The sequence below is a fragment of the Pseudorca crassidens genome, chromosome 1 (assembly GCF_039906515.1).
Source record: "Pseudorca crassidens isolate mPseCra1 chromosome 1, mPseCra1.hap1, whole genome shotgun sequence".
NCBI lineage: Eukaryota > Metazoa > Chordata > Mammalia > Artiodactyla > Delphinidae > Pseudorca > Pseudorca crassidens.
Genome location: NC_090296.1, coordinates 13,542,844 through 13,560,324, shown reverse-complemented (window position 1 = coordinate 13,560,324; position 17,481 = coordinate 13,542,844). Strand labels below are relative to the sequence as shown.

General features: G+C 49.3%; 1 protein-coding gene across 9 annotated transcripts in view; it reads right to left on the bottom strand.

Moving 5' to 3' along the window:
• CCDC88C (coiled-coil domain containing 88C) overlaps nt 1–17,481 on the bottom strand; it is a 129,383-nt gene that overhangs the window by 6,581 nt on the left and 105,321 nt on the right. For 3 of the 9 annotated variants that reach the window (XM_067727597.1, XM_067727564.1, XM_067727582.1), the window contains exons 23-28: nt 16,903–17,048; nt 14,385–14,474; nt 11,665–11,903; nt 6,325–6,513; nt 2,591–2,659; nt 104–172 (exon numbers count right to left, since the gene is read on the bottom strand). In XM_067727597.1, the coding sequence (XP_067583698.1) occupies nt 104–172; nt 2,591–2,659; nt 6,325–6,513; nt 11,665–11,903; nt 14,385–14,474; nt 16,903–17,048 (802 nt within the window). Of the gene's footprint in view, nt 1–103; nt 2,531–2,590; nt 2,660–2,807; nt 3,149–6,324; nt 9,075–11,664; nt 11,904–14,384; nt 14,475–16,902; nt 17,049–17,481 lie in introns of those variants that run through there. The other 6 variants (XR_010941052.1, XM_067727609.1, XM_067727574.1 and 3 more) reach the window with 6 other exon arrangements.

Sequence of the window (17,481 nt, the reverse complement as noted above, 5' to 3'; positions counted from 1 at the left end):
GAGGATCTTGGGAACTGTATTTTTAAAATTACAAGTATACTATAAGCCCAGAGTCAGAGATCCACATACACTGCAAAGTGCCCAGAAGGAAAGGCCGGCTCACCTTTCAGGTTAAGAGGTGAGCTGTCGCTGGACGCATTTCTACTGCTCTCCAAGCTCCCCGGCCGGGACGCTGAAAGGAAACGCCAACATATAACCTAAAGGCTGATGGTAAACCATCTAATCCGAGAAAAACTATGGAACAAAGTAACTCTGTGCCAAAGTGAAGCTGAGCGCCCCCAGGAAGGACGAGCGTCGGGATCCTCTGTGCTCTCCCCCGAGGACAGCTAACTTCCCTGAGCGCCAGGCGTGGCACCCAGCAGACTGTCCAGAAATGACAGCCTATGGTATATATATATATATTTTATTAGGTCTAGGGCTGTGGCTTAAAACAATTTTGTTAACGAGGAAAATCTCATGCAGAACTGAAAAAGCAGACAAAAAACCCGGCTGCTCTGGGTGAGCCAAGAGTTGGGGTGGGGATGCCCACCCCCATTACTGCACAGAGCTTTCTGGAACACGTGTGAAAATCTCCTGCCTAGACCATGACAGTGTAGCTCGGTGAGGGCGGGAGCCAGGAAACGGCAGTGTGCGCACACGTGTGTTATGTGTGTGAAAGGAAGTGTGTACCGTGTGCAGGTGGCTTCAGCTCCCTGATCCCGGGAATGGGACCCTCAGCAGGAGAGGGGGCATTTGCTTTTCCCAGCTGTTTGCTGTCCTTCGGCTCATCCATGTCAAATTCACATGTGCCCCAAAGGGAAAACCTGACCTTTACGGTGACAAATGCTGGAGGGAACCAGCCCTCCCGGCTGCTGTCTGTGCCTGAGCGGGTCTGCGGTGGCGACTCTTGGATCCCAGGGTGAATAACCAGGTCCAGGGAGGGACCCCGCCCACACGGCACAGGGCAGGCTGGGTCTTCAAGGCCTGCAGGGTACCTCTCCCGGTCCCCTCTGCCAGCAGCACTCAGCATCACGGCCCTCATCAGCCTGCCCTGTGTCAGTGTTTGTCCTGCTGGACCATGAACCCCTGGGGGACGGGGACTGTGTTTCTGGCATCTCTGCATCCTCCCAGCACACAGCTGGTGTTGACCGCACTGAGAACTGGAGACGTACTACTTACAAGCTACCTCCCCTCCTGCCTGCAAGTTTGCTTTTGTTTTTCTGGGTCTTTAGGGCACCCAGTTCCCACGTGCTGATGTGTTCTCTGCAAATAGAAGGCATCTGGAAAACACTTACTAGCAAACGGGGTTTGGGGACGAGCCAAAAAATACATGGTTTTCGTGCATGATATAAAAGCAGAATAAGTCCTCTCTTTGAGAAGGGAATATTTGAAATGAAAAAAAGCACATCCCTCGTTAAAAAGGAAATAAGTTTCACTAAAATTGTGATACAAATCAATGGGACCCCAAAGCACTTTTGTTTATCTAAGCATTGCATCAAAAACCCCTTTCCCTTCTTTTTCCCGATAAGAGAAGCTCAAGGAATCAGAATACTTAGGAAGAAAACCCTTTTGGTCAGCTGACAAGCATAAATTGGGCTACTCAGGTTTACCAAATGTTGCAGGAGATCTCTGCTGTTGTGTTATCCACCACTCAATGTAAAGACATAAGGGCGCCCTGTGTCAAACTGCTTCATCGCAGAGCCTGTCTTTACTCATGTCAATTGGAAATGTCTGTATTTGTATCATAATACTTTTAAGACAATGGATAGGGTAGAGATAACACTTATTGTCGATCAGAAATAAACTGAATTCAATGTAAACTTTTTTTTTTTTAAGAATTACCTTCCAACCCTCCTATGACTTTTTTTTTTTGCAAAACTTTAAGAAAAACCCAAAGCTGTTTATAATTTTTGAGAAGGTTGGTATAATTCTTGGTTTCCCTTCTGCCTAAATTTACAATATGCCTGAATCAAATGGCAAGTGCTTCTAACAATTTCAAAGACTAAATATAACTTGGAGCCACTCTGGGCAACTAAAATCCAAGTGAGGACAGTGAGAGATCTTCCTGAAATCAACACTCCCTGTGTGGGTCACCAGAACTTCCTGGCAAACAGGGGTGCTTTAAAGCAAAAGGAATTAAACTCTCCAGAAGTGGGATGCTTGATACGTAGTGACTTCCCCGTCACTGGAGGTATGTAAGCAGAAGTCACATGCTCAGGCCCTGGGGAGGGCAAGGAACTGTGGACCCCCCCATTCCCACCTCATACAACAACTTCACTTTCACCTGTTTTGTGTGTTGGACTTCCATACAGGACTTAGCTTAAAGGAAAAGCACTGTTTGTTTGTTTTTGCGGTACGCGAGCCTCTCACTGCTGTGGCCTCTCCCGTTGCGGAGCACAGGCTCCGGACGTGCAGGCTCAGCGGCCATGGCTCACGGGCCCAGCCGCTCCGTGGCATGTGGGATCTTTCCGGACCGGGGCACGAACCCGTGTCCCCTGCATCAGCGGGCGGACTCTCAACCACTGCGCCACCAGGGAAGCCCGAAAAAGCACTGTTGATAAGAACAAGACTGAGAACCCAGGAGGAAGGGGACATCGCACTGACCACTCACCGTACTGCCTGTGGGGAGCGAACTCGAGCTCCAGGGATGGTTCGCAGAGGCTGTCATCAGAATTATAGCCTGTGGTGAAAATAAGGTGATGATACAGGGGTCCCGGAACATCCACAGGGAAACACGGGGTCCTGTGCCGGACGGCCACCTCTGACTGGCACCTGAGCCACGGCAGCGCCAAGCCCTCGGAGGCGAGGGAGGGACGCGTGGACGTGCCTCTTCCATCCCTCCCCCTACTCCTCCTGCTGGCACGGCCCTCACTCCCGACTCCTGTTAGATTTAACTTCAAATCCCATTTCCGCCTGTGCAGTGACAGGGACTTGAAGACTAAAGCAGTGATCTGGCCAAAGGATTACACAGCAAAAGGAGGCGAGTATTCAGGGCCCTGGGGAGCGCCTCCCAACCTCCAAGGCCAAGCCGTGCCAGCAGTTCTGGTCTGGAGACCACAGTTGTCTTCAGGAGGCGGGAGGAAGGCAGAGGAGAGAATCCAGCACCTGAGGGGAGAGGCTGACTCCCTGGAAACAGCCCTGCCGCCGCAGCTCCTCACCCGAGATAGACCTGGAAGCACAGGCCACCCGTCAACTGCCCTTTCCCTGAGGGATTCAGATGCCCTCTGCCTCAAGCCTGCTAACTTCTCTCTGACAGTAGACCCTGGGTCCCACCAAAGGGCAAGAGGGTTTCCACCCTATCCCCAATTCCTATTATAAAAGTTCTGGCAGTGAGATACACCCAAAGTTAGGTATGATGTATACACTACTATACATAAAATAGGTTAACTAATAAGGACCTGCTGTAGAGCACAGGGAACTCTTCTCAATACTTTGTAATGACCTACATGGGAAAAAAAATCTAAAAAAGAGTGGATATATGTATATGTATAACTGATTCACTTTGCTGTAGAGCAGAAAGGAATACACATCGTAAATCAACTCTACTCCAATAAAAAATTTTTTTAAAAAAGTTAGGTATGATCTAATTGCTTCCTTTGCAGGTTTTGTCTCCTGGAGATGAGGGCGGGACGACTCCTTTTTTTAACTCATTGAAGGCAGGAGAATCCTACATTTTGAATTCTGCCCTAATGCCCAACTCAAAGTAGTGGCTTAATGAAAACCTGCTGCCTTGATTACTACAGTATAACATGGTTAGTGATATGTAGGCTATTGGTAGTTAAACCTGGCTAATATCAGAATTTTCTGGAAAACTTTTAAAAAATATGGAATCTTATTTAGGAAAAACATATCTGTATTTGTCCTTTGACCCAGCAATTCTACCTCTAGGAATAAACTCTGGGGACTGGTTGGTTGAATGAACTGTCATACCACCATTTTAATTATTATGCGCCTCTTAAAAAGAATGAGGAAGATCTCCATGATATATGGCTAAACGAAAAAAAAATCAAGGTGCATTATTTTGTTTATTTTTGCAAAAAGAAACACTGGAAGTATAAACAAGGAACCAAAAAAAAAAAATGGTTATCCACAGGCTGATTCTGGAATGGAATGGAGGGGAAAGGGAGAGATGTGAGACTCAAATCTAAGCATGCCTTCCTACCTAATTTAGCTTTAAATTACATAAATATTTTATGTATTAAAAAACAGGATTAATTTAAAAAGAAAAAACTCTAACAGTGAAAACAGAAACAAATGAACCTTACTGTATATCAAACTGCTAACATAATCACCTAGAGAAGAAAATTCCAGTGAATTTTGAATATAAAACTCTGTGCATCCTTAGTGAGATATAATCACAGAACTAAAAGAACTACCAGAAAACAAACATCACTTAGTAATTTTATTGTTAATAATATAATTTTTTTTACCATTACTGCATATTTTCAGGAAAAGTAGATTTTTCAAGAGACATGACTTCTGTGTAAGAAAAGGACACGCATATGAAATTAAAAAATCCCTGTAATATTAAATTGGAATTTGAAATATTGATATGAACTCATAGTATCTATGTGTCCTTTCTTTACTGAAAGGGTCTAAAAGTAATGACAACACTGTAGTGTCCAGATCTTGATTATTAAATTCTGCTCTAAAAGGAACTAGATTTACTTGAAGAAATGCTGATTCTAAGGGCAGGGAGTGGGGGCGGGGTGTTCCATTTCGAAGACGATTACATGCCCACTGGCAATGACTACCCAGAGTGTGAGAACTGGGCTGCCAGGGAATCGCCACGGGCAGTGCTGGGGTTGCAGGGTTGATGGACCCTCATGCACGCTCAGCGGACGTGTGACCGGCCAGTGATGTTTCCAGGCTTGGGCTCTGGTTCAGGGATGGGGGTCCAGGCTGAGACAGCCCAGGGTTAGCTTGGAGGGCTGGACCTTGAGCCACACAGACCACTGGTACACTGAGGGGAGATGGTGTTCCCAGCTCTTTCCCAAGACCAGGCAGGGCCTCTGTACCCCAGGGCCCAGGAAACCAGGGGAGACTGATGACTGTGGACAACAGATACCCTTGCCACGCTGGGCTCAGAGCATGCCTGTTCCAGACAGCACATGGCACGGCTCCACTGACATCCAACAGTAAGTGACTGCGCCTGCAGTGTCTGGCCAGCAGTGGGGAGACTGTCCGGCTGCCCTGTGCCCACCCAACTCACCTTCTCCCCAGCGGGGCTTCCTACTTGTAAGCAACTGGGATGAGGGCAGGGACCCTGTCTTTGCTTTGCTTGTCAAACCAAGGTTGTGAAAGTCTCTGGTTTCAAGAGCCAAGTGGGTGGTATTATCATGAAGAATCACCACCGCTGTTTGTTCTCCAATTTCTAACACCCCAGAGGCAATCACTCTCAGTTCCTTCAGCTGTTTCTTTGGATGGTTTCAGATCGCTAAATTATCAGCGGAATGTCTTTTTTGCTTTGAAGCTTCCTGCTTCCTCTCTGTTGGCAACTTTAAATTTCCCAGTGCCTGCTCCACCCACCCGACTGCTCTTTTGGCGGCATCCCATTCTTGTTTCATGGGTGCAACGGCTTGGCTCATATCTGACTGTATTAATGACGGACATCGTAAAGCTTTCATCTCTGTGCTTCTGTTTACTCTGTTGCCTCTCACACTGGTTTTGGTCTCTGGTACTGGAGACTCTCCTCAGGTATCCGTGGGCCTCACCTGGCCAGATCTGATGGGGACATTCAACTGGGAATTCCTTAAGCTGATCACATGACTGGGAGAATGTTTTAATCTCACATCTAAAGATGTGAACACACATGGCTACTGGCAACCTGGAAGACCTTCAGTTTTTAAAGCCTTCCCTGCAACCTCCTTGTTTTTCATTTGGGAAACGTGCCTTCCCCTTTACTAACCGACCTCCAGTTCAGAGACCCTCTTGTGTATCCTCTGTAGAGAATAAACCTCCAGACTTCTACCAAGTTGGGCTGAGGGAGGCTGCCTGCTTTTCGCCCAAACTTGGGCCTCCCTTCTGGAGCTGCTTGGTACCACCAAGGCCTGCACGGTGGTGGTGAGAGAGGGTCCCGGCGCTTCCCCACCAGTGGCTTGGGATCAGGCCTCTAGAGGGTGAAGCTGTCTGTCCAGAGTCACCCACCCAGCTGGCAGGCAGGGCTGAGGCCTGAACCCATGTCTGTGTGACGCCAGAGCCAGCCCACAGCTTAAGCACTCTGCTCTCCACCTCTCAGACTGAGACCCCTCCTGGCCCTGAGAGCCTGGGGTCTTTAAGAAGGAACCTGAGCCCCAGATGCTCGGCCCTCTCGTTTCTGGACAAGGTGAGGGGCCCACGACTCACCTTTGGCGCGGCCTGGGTGCCGTGAGATGGGGGTGGAGCTGGAAGGGGTTGCAGTGATGGCTGAGGACGAACAGGGCCGGAGGCCCGGCTCCACGGGCCAGGGCTTCATGGCTGGGTCAGCAGAGGCATCCTTGCGGTCAAGGCTGTCTCTGTGCGGGGACCCTCGCTTTGGCTTTAGGTCCCCAGGACCTGGGGCAGAGAAGGACACTGAGAAACGGGGCTGCAGAATCCCGTGCTCAGGCCGGGCGACCACACGGAGGCCTAGAAGCAGGGGTGGCAGGGCACATGGACCACAGGTACAAAAGTTGAGCTGCCCACCTCCCGGGCTGTGGTTTAAACAGGAGGGCCCTGGCTACAGGCCTGTGTCGGAGGGCCCACCTCCAATGATGGGCCAAACTGTGAGCCCTGAAATTTTGGCGGGGAGGAAAAAAAGGAAAAACTCAAGAGGACAAACAAAATATTGGTGGAAGCCCAACGTACTAACGATAGAGCACACCTGCCGCATAGCACTGTATGTAACTCAAATCCCTGGTTTAAAAAGATCCTGCCGATGTCTGCTCAGGATCACTCGGATCTGAGGCTGAGGCCCTGAAGGTCCAGGACACGCAACTTGCCAACTGGCTTCACTTATAATCTGCGAAAAAATTCACTGTCACCTTAACAATAGGGTAAGAAGCCTTTAATCTCTGATGGTGAGACTGACTACAAGAAGGATTTTTACCTTGTATCTTACGCTTTTCTGCAGTCTCTAAATTTTCTACCATGAAGACATACTCTTGTCAAAGTTAAATAAAATCCTATATAAAAACATTAAAAAAAAAACCCTCCAACTATCTAGTAATAAGAAAGGGGATGGGCTCTCCAAAAATGAGACAAAACCTAATGCAGCTGGAGTTCCTACTGGCATTAAGACGGGGCTGTTTTGCATAATGTCTCACTCTAGGCACCCCCAAGGCTGCAGACATAGAGCCACAACCACTGTGTCGGGATCTCGGCCCCTCTCCAGCCTCTTCCACGGACCTGACTCTGTCTGCCCCTTGGCCACTCCAAGTCTGGACTCACTGTGAAGTTTTAAGTGCCTAAATCTTATGACTTGAAATCAACGTAAAATTTGGATTTTGAAAGATAACCTTGATGAGAAGCAAGACTCAAGTCTGGCGGGATGGACGGGACAGACATCCAACAGGTGAGGTTAAAATGAGGAGCAGAGCGGGAGGCGGAGATGACCACACAGTTAGCACGAACAGCAGAGAAACAGCACCATTCCAGCAGCATGCTTGGAGGACAGGCCTGGAAGGCCAGGACCTCAGCAGCCCAGGGTTCCCAAGGCAGGGTGCGTGAGACAAAGTCACTGCAACATCAGCCGACTTCAGCATTTTAATACGTATGTATTTATTTTTTATAGTTACCTTGTTATTATTATTATTATTTTTTGCAGTACACGGGCCTCTCACCGCTGGGCCTCTCCTGCCGCGGAGCACAGGCTCCGGACATGCAGGCCCAGCGGCCACGGCCCACGGGCCCAGCCGCTCCGCGGCACGCGGGATCCTCCCGGACCGGGACATGAACCCGTGTCCCCTGCATCGGCAGGCTGACTCTCAACCACTCTGCCACCAGGGAAGCCCTATAGTTACCTTATTTTTATGGTACTGGCTTTCCATTTACAATACAGGTAATAATCTTTCCTTTTAGGATAAATTTAAGTGGAAACGGTGAGTCAATTCAAGGGAAAATATGTAAGTAACCACATAGGTGATGTAAAGATGTGGCCAAAATCATGAAGATGGTACAACAATGACTGCAGACAGAAAAAACGGCAGTAGCTAAAGGCCTCTATCGACCAGCCTTTCCCCCGCTCTGGGTGTGATTGGCGCGATGTTCCTTCTGTCCACTGTTGTTTTAACTTCAGCATCCAAGGTGTCAGAGAACGACAGTACAGTCATAAAACTTCATTCTGGACTGAACTCTGGCTGGGCAACATCGATGCAATTATTCAAAACGCTTGAATGGAGCACAATAAAATCCTTCAAAACATAGAGCACCTCTAAAAAGGACCTTATTGGCAAAAGCCAACAATTCAGGGCTCTGACAAAGAAAGAGGACAAAAGGGCAGCGGTTTTAAATTTAGATGCTTAAAGGTAAGTCTTAAAAAAAACTCACTTGACAGAGACTGTATATTTTAGGAAGCATAGCGACAACAGACCAGCTCTGCTTTACACGCGGGCATGACAAAAGCCTGCAGGTGCGAGAGAAGGGGGGCAGCACACGGCCCCTGGACTTACTCAGCACGGCCATCCTGGCCAAAGGACCTGTGCATAGATGTCCCGAGGCTCCCCTACAGCTGTGCTGTACTGGAGAAACGGTCCAGAGGGTGTGACAACTCATCTTCTCTTTTGAACTCAGAATCCACGCTGGCTACTTTAAGTTTGGCTTGGAACTGGGGTCAGGAGGAGGGGTCCGCTATAGGTCATCTGGCCTTTAGGTACTGTTTTTTGTTTTGTTTTGTTTTCGTTTGTTTGAATTTCAGAAATGAAGAAGGATACACGATGAAGACACATGGTAAAGGAAAAGGATTAGAAATCGCCAATCTCGGAAAAAGGGAGGGGCTCGTTAGGAGAGGATGGGGTTGTCAGAGGAAGACCAGAACTGCAGGTGTTTAGAGAGAGCCGAGAGAGCCGGGTGGGCCCCTGGAGACTTGTCTTTGTCCTTGCTTTTGCTTCTCAAAAAGGAACTCTCTCTGCGCTGAGTTGCTAAATCGTTATCCCCAGGATAACCCGAGAGGAAGGAAAAAAAAAAAAAACACAAGAAATAAATGAAATGAATAATAACAAATGACTCTAAATTAGCTCAACGTACTTAGGAAATCAGTATCCTGTCCAGCCCAGGAAAGATGGAAACAATAGCCACGACAAGACCGGAATCAGGACTCAGTGAGTCACTTATGCTCTGCCTCAATTTAATTAATTTAGCGGCATCTTAGTGCCAACACTTTACTTACTCAGCACGTGAAGAGAATTACGTATCGCTCGAGGAGCCGAAGGGCTTAGACAATTTTTCAATTTCAAAGTGTGAAATTATTAAATAAGAATGTTTATTAATTTAGGAGCCGCGGCTTCTCTTACTCATCCATTTTAATGACTGACTCCCTGACAATCTGGCTCACGTGCTACACAGTACGTTTCTGGCCTGCTGTAACGAAATGGTCTACCTGAAGTATCCACTAATAATTCTTGTATATCTGAAATAACCTCTTTTGGCAGGATGAGTTTAAAAATAATGAAAGTACCTCTTTTTCATACCCCAAAGCCCTCAACACCAAGAATTATTATATGCTTTTAGATTTCTCTAATTCATGACCTTTAAATCACAGAGTCTTATCAGAGCAGACAACTGGTCTAACTTTTTGAACATGTCATACAGAAACAACCAGTATATCCAATTTCTGATCTAGAGTTAAATTTGGTACCAGAACCTCCATTATTTCTTCCTCTGTGGCACCACCTGGTGGCCAATGCTCACACCACAGGATAAGGGACCGACTTTATGTGATGCTGGGGCCCATGGCTCTGCCGGGGCCCCTGGTTAGGCAGCATGTTGGTTCAGCTTTAACTGCAGGCAGTGCCCTTGTTGGTGAAGAGCTCAGGCTCCAGGGTTGACAGACCTCTGTTTGAATCCAAGTTCTGCCACTTACTATATCAGCAGGTGTTTCACCTTGTCAAGCCTCACTTTCTAAGCTCTGAAAAGGGGATGATTCATCATGCCTACCTCACGGGGTAGTTAGGACTAAACCCGAGGCAGATAAAGTAAATTAGCTGACAAGGTGCTGAGCCCAAAGAAAGCACCCAGTGCACGGCTGCTGTTACTGACGATCATCACTGACTTGCTCGTTCATGGATGGGCACGAGCATTTCTTTTCCTCTGAAAGTTTTTCTGACTCAGTTAGGCTGGTTATAGTTAATGAAGTCAACTTTAATACAAATTGAGGTGATAGATGTCAAAACATTTAAACAGTCAAAATGCAAACCTGGGGCCACAGATCCCCTCTAGATAAAAACCAATGTTAAGCTTCGTTATCATTTATCTGCACAAGAGCCTTTTACCTCATCTGACCTCCTGTAAAGAACGGGAGTGCAAGCATTAGTCCCCAGACAATGTGTGCGTGAATGCATTTTCTTTTGTGCATTTGAAAGTGACACAGCAGTACCTGAAGCGGTGAATGTGGCCTCCTGAAAGGCTTGTGCACATGTCACGCTCAGAGGGTGGCTTGTCACAGGCCCTTAGTGCTAGAATGTCAGCCACCACCCCCGACAGTGTGTGGGTCTCAGGCATAGGCCTGATCTTCAGAAAGTCCTGGTGTCTTTCATAAAGATTCCAATTATTCAGGCTGCAGTTTTGGCATAAATAATCCATGAAATGATATTTAAAAGTAAATTTGGAAATTTAACCTTGTTTGAAGTAACTGCTGTGTTTAATCGATTCTAAGATGCACATCCCCACCCCCACCGCCCCATCTTAACATCACTGCAATCAGGATGCAGCTTCCACAGCGTCTTACAGTCACCACTGGGGCCAGATGGAACTGTGACAGAACTGTCACTGCCGTGACCGATATATTTTACTCATATTTTCCTTTTATGTGTGTACACAAAAATCTGTCGAATTAAGTCTTTTAGAAGAGCTCTTCAACAAGAGTACAATAAAAATTCTAAGTGGTAAAGCACTGCATCATTTGATTGCCAGTGTTATATAAAGTAATTGGGCAGTTTATAATTGATAGCCTCTTAGAGTTTGACAGAATAAAGCACATTCAACTAGGAACCCATTTCAGAACCCCTGGCAAACTCCAAATGGAAAGGTAAGCCGGGCCCCCTGGCTGGTAAGACTGAAGACCGGGTCAGGCTGGAGAAGAAAACCTGGCTGCCTATCTAAGGGCTAAAAAGACTGGAGTCACACGTGGGCTTGCAAAAGATCGCACATGTGCACGCTGCCTGTTAAATGTGCCGGAGATCTCCCTACAGAAATAGTCTACTCTACAACTCTGACACGTACAAGGAAACCCCCAAACATATGCAACTGAGCTTGCCTCTGGTGCCTGCGTGGTTACCAGCTTTGGTTTGAGTCCCTCCCACCATCTACAGGATTAGCGATGCTTCTCGCTCGACATGGGTTTGTATTTTCTTGGTTATTAACACACCTATGGAGGCAGATGTGCGTGTACACAGCACATCCCCTTCACGCTCTTACACACACAGGTGCGCACAGCCACACGCCGTCTCCCTCTACCCGGTCCAGTGAGAGGGTCCCTTAGACCACCCCCTGCAGCCAGGTCAGCCCGCCTACCTTTTCCCAGGGTCCCTCTGTGGATGTCACGCTCTTCTGCACAGCTTGAGCCCAAGGGGGTGGCCTCAGGGTTCTCCGGCTGGGATCTGAGCGGCTGAGAAGTGGATGGCGAGGTTGGGTCTGGGGACTCCAGCTGCCGGGGAGGACTGTCTGTAGTTGACTTCAATCGTTCTCTGGAACCCTCTTTCTTTGGTTTGATGAGTTTGACTAAAGCTTTGGCTCCAATCCAGTGGTTTTTCCTAGTTAGGAGTAGATTTTTAGGACACAATCAACCCTCACTGCCCCCTCCAGCAGGTTACTGGGTGCCCTAATGTGGGCTGGGATTCCCATCACCAGCCTGGGAAGCTGGCCAGTAACCACCACCATGACCACTGTATTTGGGGCTCAGGAGGCAGAACAGAATTCTCGGTCACGCGTGCGCTCGGGGATAGTTAGAAGCATGTATCGGGTCAGGAGTTCACACTAGTCTCTTGGGAGAACAGAACATCGAGTACGCCCATTAACTCTTGATTATCTCTGGGAAGGAAGTCGTGCTCTGCTAATGTGATCTGTTAACTCTTGATTATCTCTGGGGAGGAAGTCGTGCTCTGCTAATGTGATCTATTAACTCTTGATAATCTCTGGGAAGGAAGTCGTGCTCTGCTAATGTGATCTATTAGATCCTGATTATCTCTGGAAAGGAAGTTGTGCTCTGCTAATGTGATCTATTAACTTGATTATCTCCAGGAAGGAAGTCGTGCTCTGCTAATGTGATCTATTAGATCTTGATTATCTCTGGGGAGGAAGTCGTGCTCTGCTGATGTGATCTATTAGATCTTGATTATCTCTGGGGAGGAAGTCGTGCTCTGCTGACGTGATCTATTAGATCTTGATTATCTCTGGGGAGGAAGTCGTGCTCTGCTGACGTGATCTATTAGATCTTGATTATCTCTGGGGAGGAAGTCGTGCTCTGCTGACGTGATCTATTAACTCTTGATTATCTCTGGGGAGGAAGTCGTGCTCTGCTGACGTGATCTATTAACTCTTGATTATCTCTGGGGAGGAAGTCGTGCTCTGCTGACGTGATCTATTAGATCTTGATTATCTCTGGGGAGGAAGTCGTGCTCTGCTGACGTGATCTATTAACTCTTGATTATCTCTGGGGAGGAAGTCGTGCTCTGCTGACGTGATCTATTAGATCTTGATTATCTCTGGGGAGGAAGTCGTGCTCTGCTGACGTGATCTATTAACTCTTGATTATCTCTGGGGAGGAAGTCGTGCTCTGCTGACGTGATCTATTAACTCTTGATTATCTCTGGGGAGGAAGTCGTGCTCTGCTGACGTGATCTATTAACTCTTGATTATCTCTGGGGAGGAAGTCGTGCTCTGCTGACGTGATCTATTAACTCTTGATTATCTCTGGGGAGGAAGTCGTGCTCTGCTGATGTGATCTATTAACTCTTGATTATCTCTGGGAAGGAAGTCGTGCTCTGCTGATGATCTAGTAGATGGCCATTTTTCTGCCAAAATGCCCTTTTCAGCATCACACTCCTCATCCTCTGCTAAAGTTCACGGTAAGCGTAATAAGCTGGCATTCCTTGACCACTCCCGGCACTGAGGAATCGGGGTGCGGTGGCAGAGGGCAGGGAAGAGGGCGCCGTGTGAAGTAAAAACAGGCAATTTAATGAGGAAGCGACGAAGCTGCAGCTAATGGGAAATGGAGGCTTCTGCTGTTACAAAAAGAGAACCACAGGGCTTCCCTGGTGGCACAGTGGTTGAGAGTCCGCCTGCCGATGCAGGGGACACGGGTTCGTGCCCCGGTCCGGGAAGATCCCACATGCCGCAGAGCAGCTGGGCCCGTGAGCCATGGCCGCTGAGCCTGTGCGTCCGGAGCCTGTGCTCCGCAACGGGAGAGGCCACAGCAGTGAGAGGCCCGCGTACCGGAAAAAAAAAACAACAAAAAAAGAGAGAACCACACCCGAGTTCTACTCCTGCTCTGAACTGAACTGCACTGTGTTTACACAAATCCCTCCGTTTCCTCGTCTGGGCCTCAACTTCTCCATCTGTCAAAGAGAAGGCTGAGACTGAGGTTCTGAAATTCTGTGGTTGTGTGATTTCAACAGAGAGGCCTTGAGGGGTGCACAGCGATCCTGACTTTGAGGCTGGGCTGGGACAGGACCACGTGCAGGGCCGACTCCTGCGGGAAGCGGTGCTGGACAAGGCTGGCAGTCTTGGGGGATGGAGCCAGCCCTGAAACCCACTGCCCTCTGGAGAAGGGGACATGTCTGTGAAGCCACCCTGGGGTTCAGTGAATCCAGAGGAATCTGTATACGGCCAAAAGGTGCCCCTGTTTGAAGACTGTGAGTGCTGGGCCTGGTGTCCTATCCAAGGTTCCTTCCCTAAACAGAAACATGGTTTTCTACACCCCGTTAAATCCTGAGAAGAGGTCGACAAGGCAACCCTTCCATCCCGCTTTAATGGCTCCCAAACCACTGACTCTGCCCCATTAAAAGGGCTGTGGCTCAGTTAAGCCTGTGTCTCGTCAGGGTCAGCCAGCATTTGCCACCCCTCACAGGACAAGCATGAGGATGGGGCTGAAAGAAATTCTAAAATCTTTCTGATGTGCACACGGGTGACCTGTCACTGTGGAAGACACAGGCCCTACAAAAAGTTTCACCCTGAGTGTGAACAAGGAGGTTTTCTGTTCTGTGTTCAAGTCCGTGAAACTTAAATCAACTCACTTCTTTGGAGCAGGATCATAGAACTTGTACTGATCCATGATTTTTTCTTCCAGTTTTTCCTTATGTCTTCGTAAGGCATTTAACTTGTCTCTGTGGAGAGAGGGAAAAGACAATCAAGCCAGTTTTAAATAAAACAAACAAACTTACTCACCAGCTCGGCCTGGGACCTGGCCCAGCGGACATCACAGTGCTCACAGTCGCTGAGTTGGGAATATGCGAACGGAAGCATCTGACATAGGTCCAGAAGCCCTAACGCCTTGCAGAGGCCTGCTGAAGCACCCAGGATCTAGCTGTGAGTGAACTCAAGGGAGCAAACCCAGAACCGTCTGACAACTCAAGCTCGGAAGCAAGGATTCTCTGGCCAGGCCATTCAGGGTGTGGGACACCCCAGGGTCAGACCCGAGGCCAGCTGCTGGCGTGCACATCAACAGTACCTTGGTGGTGGGAGAGGTATGCCCTTAGGGAGTTGGGTGGGCATCAAGGTTGAAAAAGTCATTTCAGCAAATTCAGACCTCTGACCTGGACCCATTCCAATGCTGGGTTTCTGAGAAAACTTCCATGGGAACAAACTCAGAAGACTTTAGGGTCCAGAGAGAAGATAAGGAACAGAGCGGGCCTGGAAAAACCAGAGGGTGTGGTGGGGACTGGGCCACAACTGGGCCACCGCAGCAGATCGCTGCCTGGGGTGGCACGTAGACCTTCCCACTTTTCAGAGCAGCCAGAAACTCAGACTGTGAAGCAGAATCTCCTGACTTGTAAATGCTGGAAACCAGTTTGTATTTTCAAAAACACACAAGAGACCGAAGAGACACCTCTTGAACCCTGGGCTGCCAGAGGGCACCTCTGCTTCCTGGGAGGGAAGTTCTGGCCTTCCTGATACGAAGGGGGTGCTTTTGTTTTATCTCAGGGAGTCAGGCAGGTGGACTCCATACAACAGTGCCCACAGGGCCACCAACTCCCGTCCCTTCCGGCCTCTCACCACCTGTGCTGTCTTTACAGCTCGGACCCTCGGCTTCCTCACTGGAAAATGAGGCCTCGGGCCAGAGGCAACTTTCTGCTCAGGCTTCTTTCTGTCAAGCTGCCAAGCTTCCACCCAAGCTGGGGGCTTTCCCAGGAGCTCCCCACGAAGGGGGTACATCACGAAAAGTGGCAGCTTTGCGAACCGCTGGGCCCCGACCCCCAAGCCCCAACCCCTCGCGGCTCCCAGCCTCCTTGACTCGATGTCTGTGATCTGTTATCGTGTCCTCACGGCCGTGCTGCACCGCCTTAAGCTCGGAGTGCTTTCGCGGCTGGGTCCGCCCCAGAGATGCGCACAAACTCAGAGAGCAGGTCCCGTGCCCCTCTCGGCCCCCAGCACAGTGCTCCGCTCAGAGCAGCCTCTGGGAAGCCTGCCAACTCCTGGCCCTCTGCAGACGCTCTCTATTGCACAACTGTCATCCCATCATCCCCCTGGGGTCTGGGCGCCTACTCTTCTAGTGAGCAACCGCCCAGTGTCCGCTGGAAATTATTATCAGCTGGATTACAGAGGGCCAACTTCAGGCAACGGTCATTTCTATCCCCAAATTACAGTGCGGTTTGCAAGGCAAACCATCTCCTGGTAGATGGCGAGCCGCCTCTCACCATGTCCCCCTGCAGCCTGTCTCCTCTTGCCTTCCCTACGCTGGCCAGCCATTCCCACCCGCGAGCAAGGACAGTTCAACCACCACGGCAGAGCGGTGGAAAGCCCCTGGAACCACGGATGCGTCCTGGATCGTTTCACTTGCAAACCACAAGGTTCTCAGGGCCAGGCTCTTCCTCTTGACCTCATCTCTGGCAGCTTCCTAGGCCCTGCGAGACCAGCACCCTTTAAACACTTCCCAGTGAATCCCGACTCGTTAGCCAGGCGCGGCAGCCTCCTCCGCTGAGGCTCCCGCACGTTCCCTGCACCCAGAGCCCTGCCGTGCTCCACCTTCATGTCCCCCGTCTGCCCTGCCTTCGGCCCATCCTGTGTCGGCAGCAGAACCCCAGCTCTTCTTTCCACTTCTCCGTGAAGCTCCTCAACCTCTGTCTGGTATGCCCACATCCCATCACCCCCACTAGGTCCCTGGTTACCACCGCAGGGGCCACAGCAAAGCCCACATAAACAAACACCGTGGCACACGGGGGACCCACTGCACCAGACAATCAGGGGACACAGCCACAGGCGACAGAAGGAGGTTGGGTGTGGCACCTGCGCTCAGCCTCCGACGTGAATTCTTTCCCTGAGATACTTCTCTTGCTAGCACAGCTGTATTTTTAGAAGTGCACTTAATTCCAAAAGCAGACTAAGAAGCTTCTGGCGGTGGGCAGAGCCTTTAAAAAGCAAACGAAAGCCAACCACCACCACTTGCAGAAACCCAGAAACACTCCAGGGAAACAGAGAGAAGGACAGGCTGTTAAGAACAGGCTCCGGGGCTGTTCCTGCCCAGAGCAGGGCAGGTCTTGGCCACAGAAGCCAGGACCCCCGTGTCGACAGGCGTCCCCCACCCGGGCCCCTTACATGTACTGCTTCTGCTCCTCGTGGTACTGTTCCTTGTTCTCCAAGTTCTGTTCTAGAAGCATTTGGTTCTGCTGGCTCAACAGCTGGATCTGGCTCAAGAGGTGATGGTTTTCTTCCTCCAAGTTCCCCTTGAGGCGGGAGAGCAGCTAAAACACAGACCAACAACGTCTTAAATACTGTGTGACCCTGTGAGTCTGCTGCTGGGAATCTAGCTTCCAAAAGAAGGCAAAGGCCACGTGCGCCAAGATGTCCATCTCAGTACTATCTGCACTTGTGACAACTTGAAAGGACCCAAACGGCCTCTTCCCTTGGCAGGTACGCTGTCCAATCCGACAGCCGCGGGCAACGCGTGGCCACGGACCACTTAAAGCACAGCTAGCCCACGATGAGGAGAGCCACAAGGGCGGATACAGCGGATCCTAAAGACTTAACTAAAAACAAAAGATGTGAAAGAGCTCGTTAATGAGCTTTTTGTGGTTACATGTGGAAATGACATTTTAGATATACTGGCTGAACAAAATATATTACTTAGAATTAATCCCACCTGTTTGCTTTCACTTCTTTACTGTGGCTACTAGA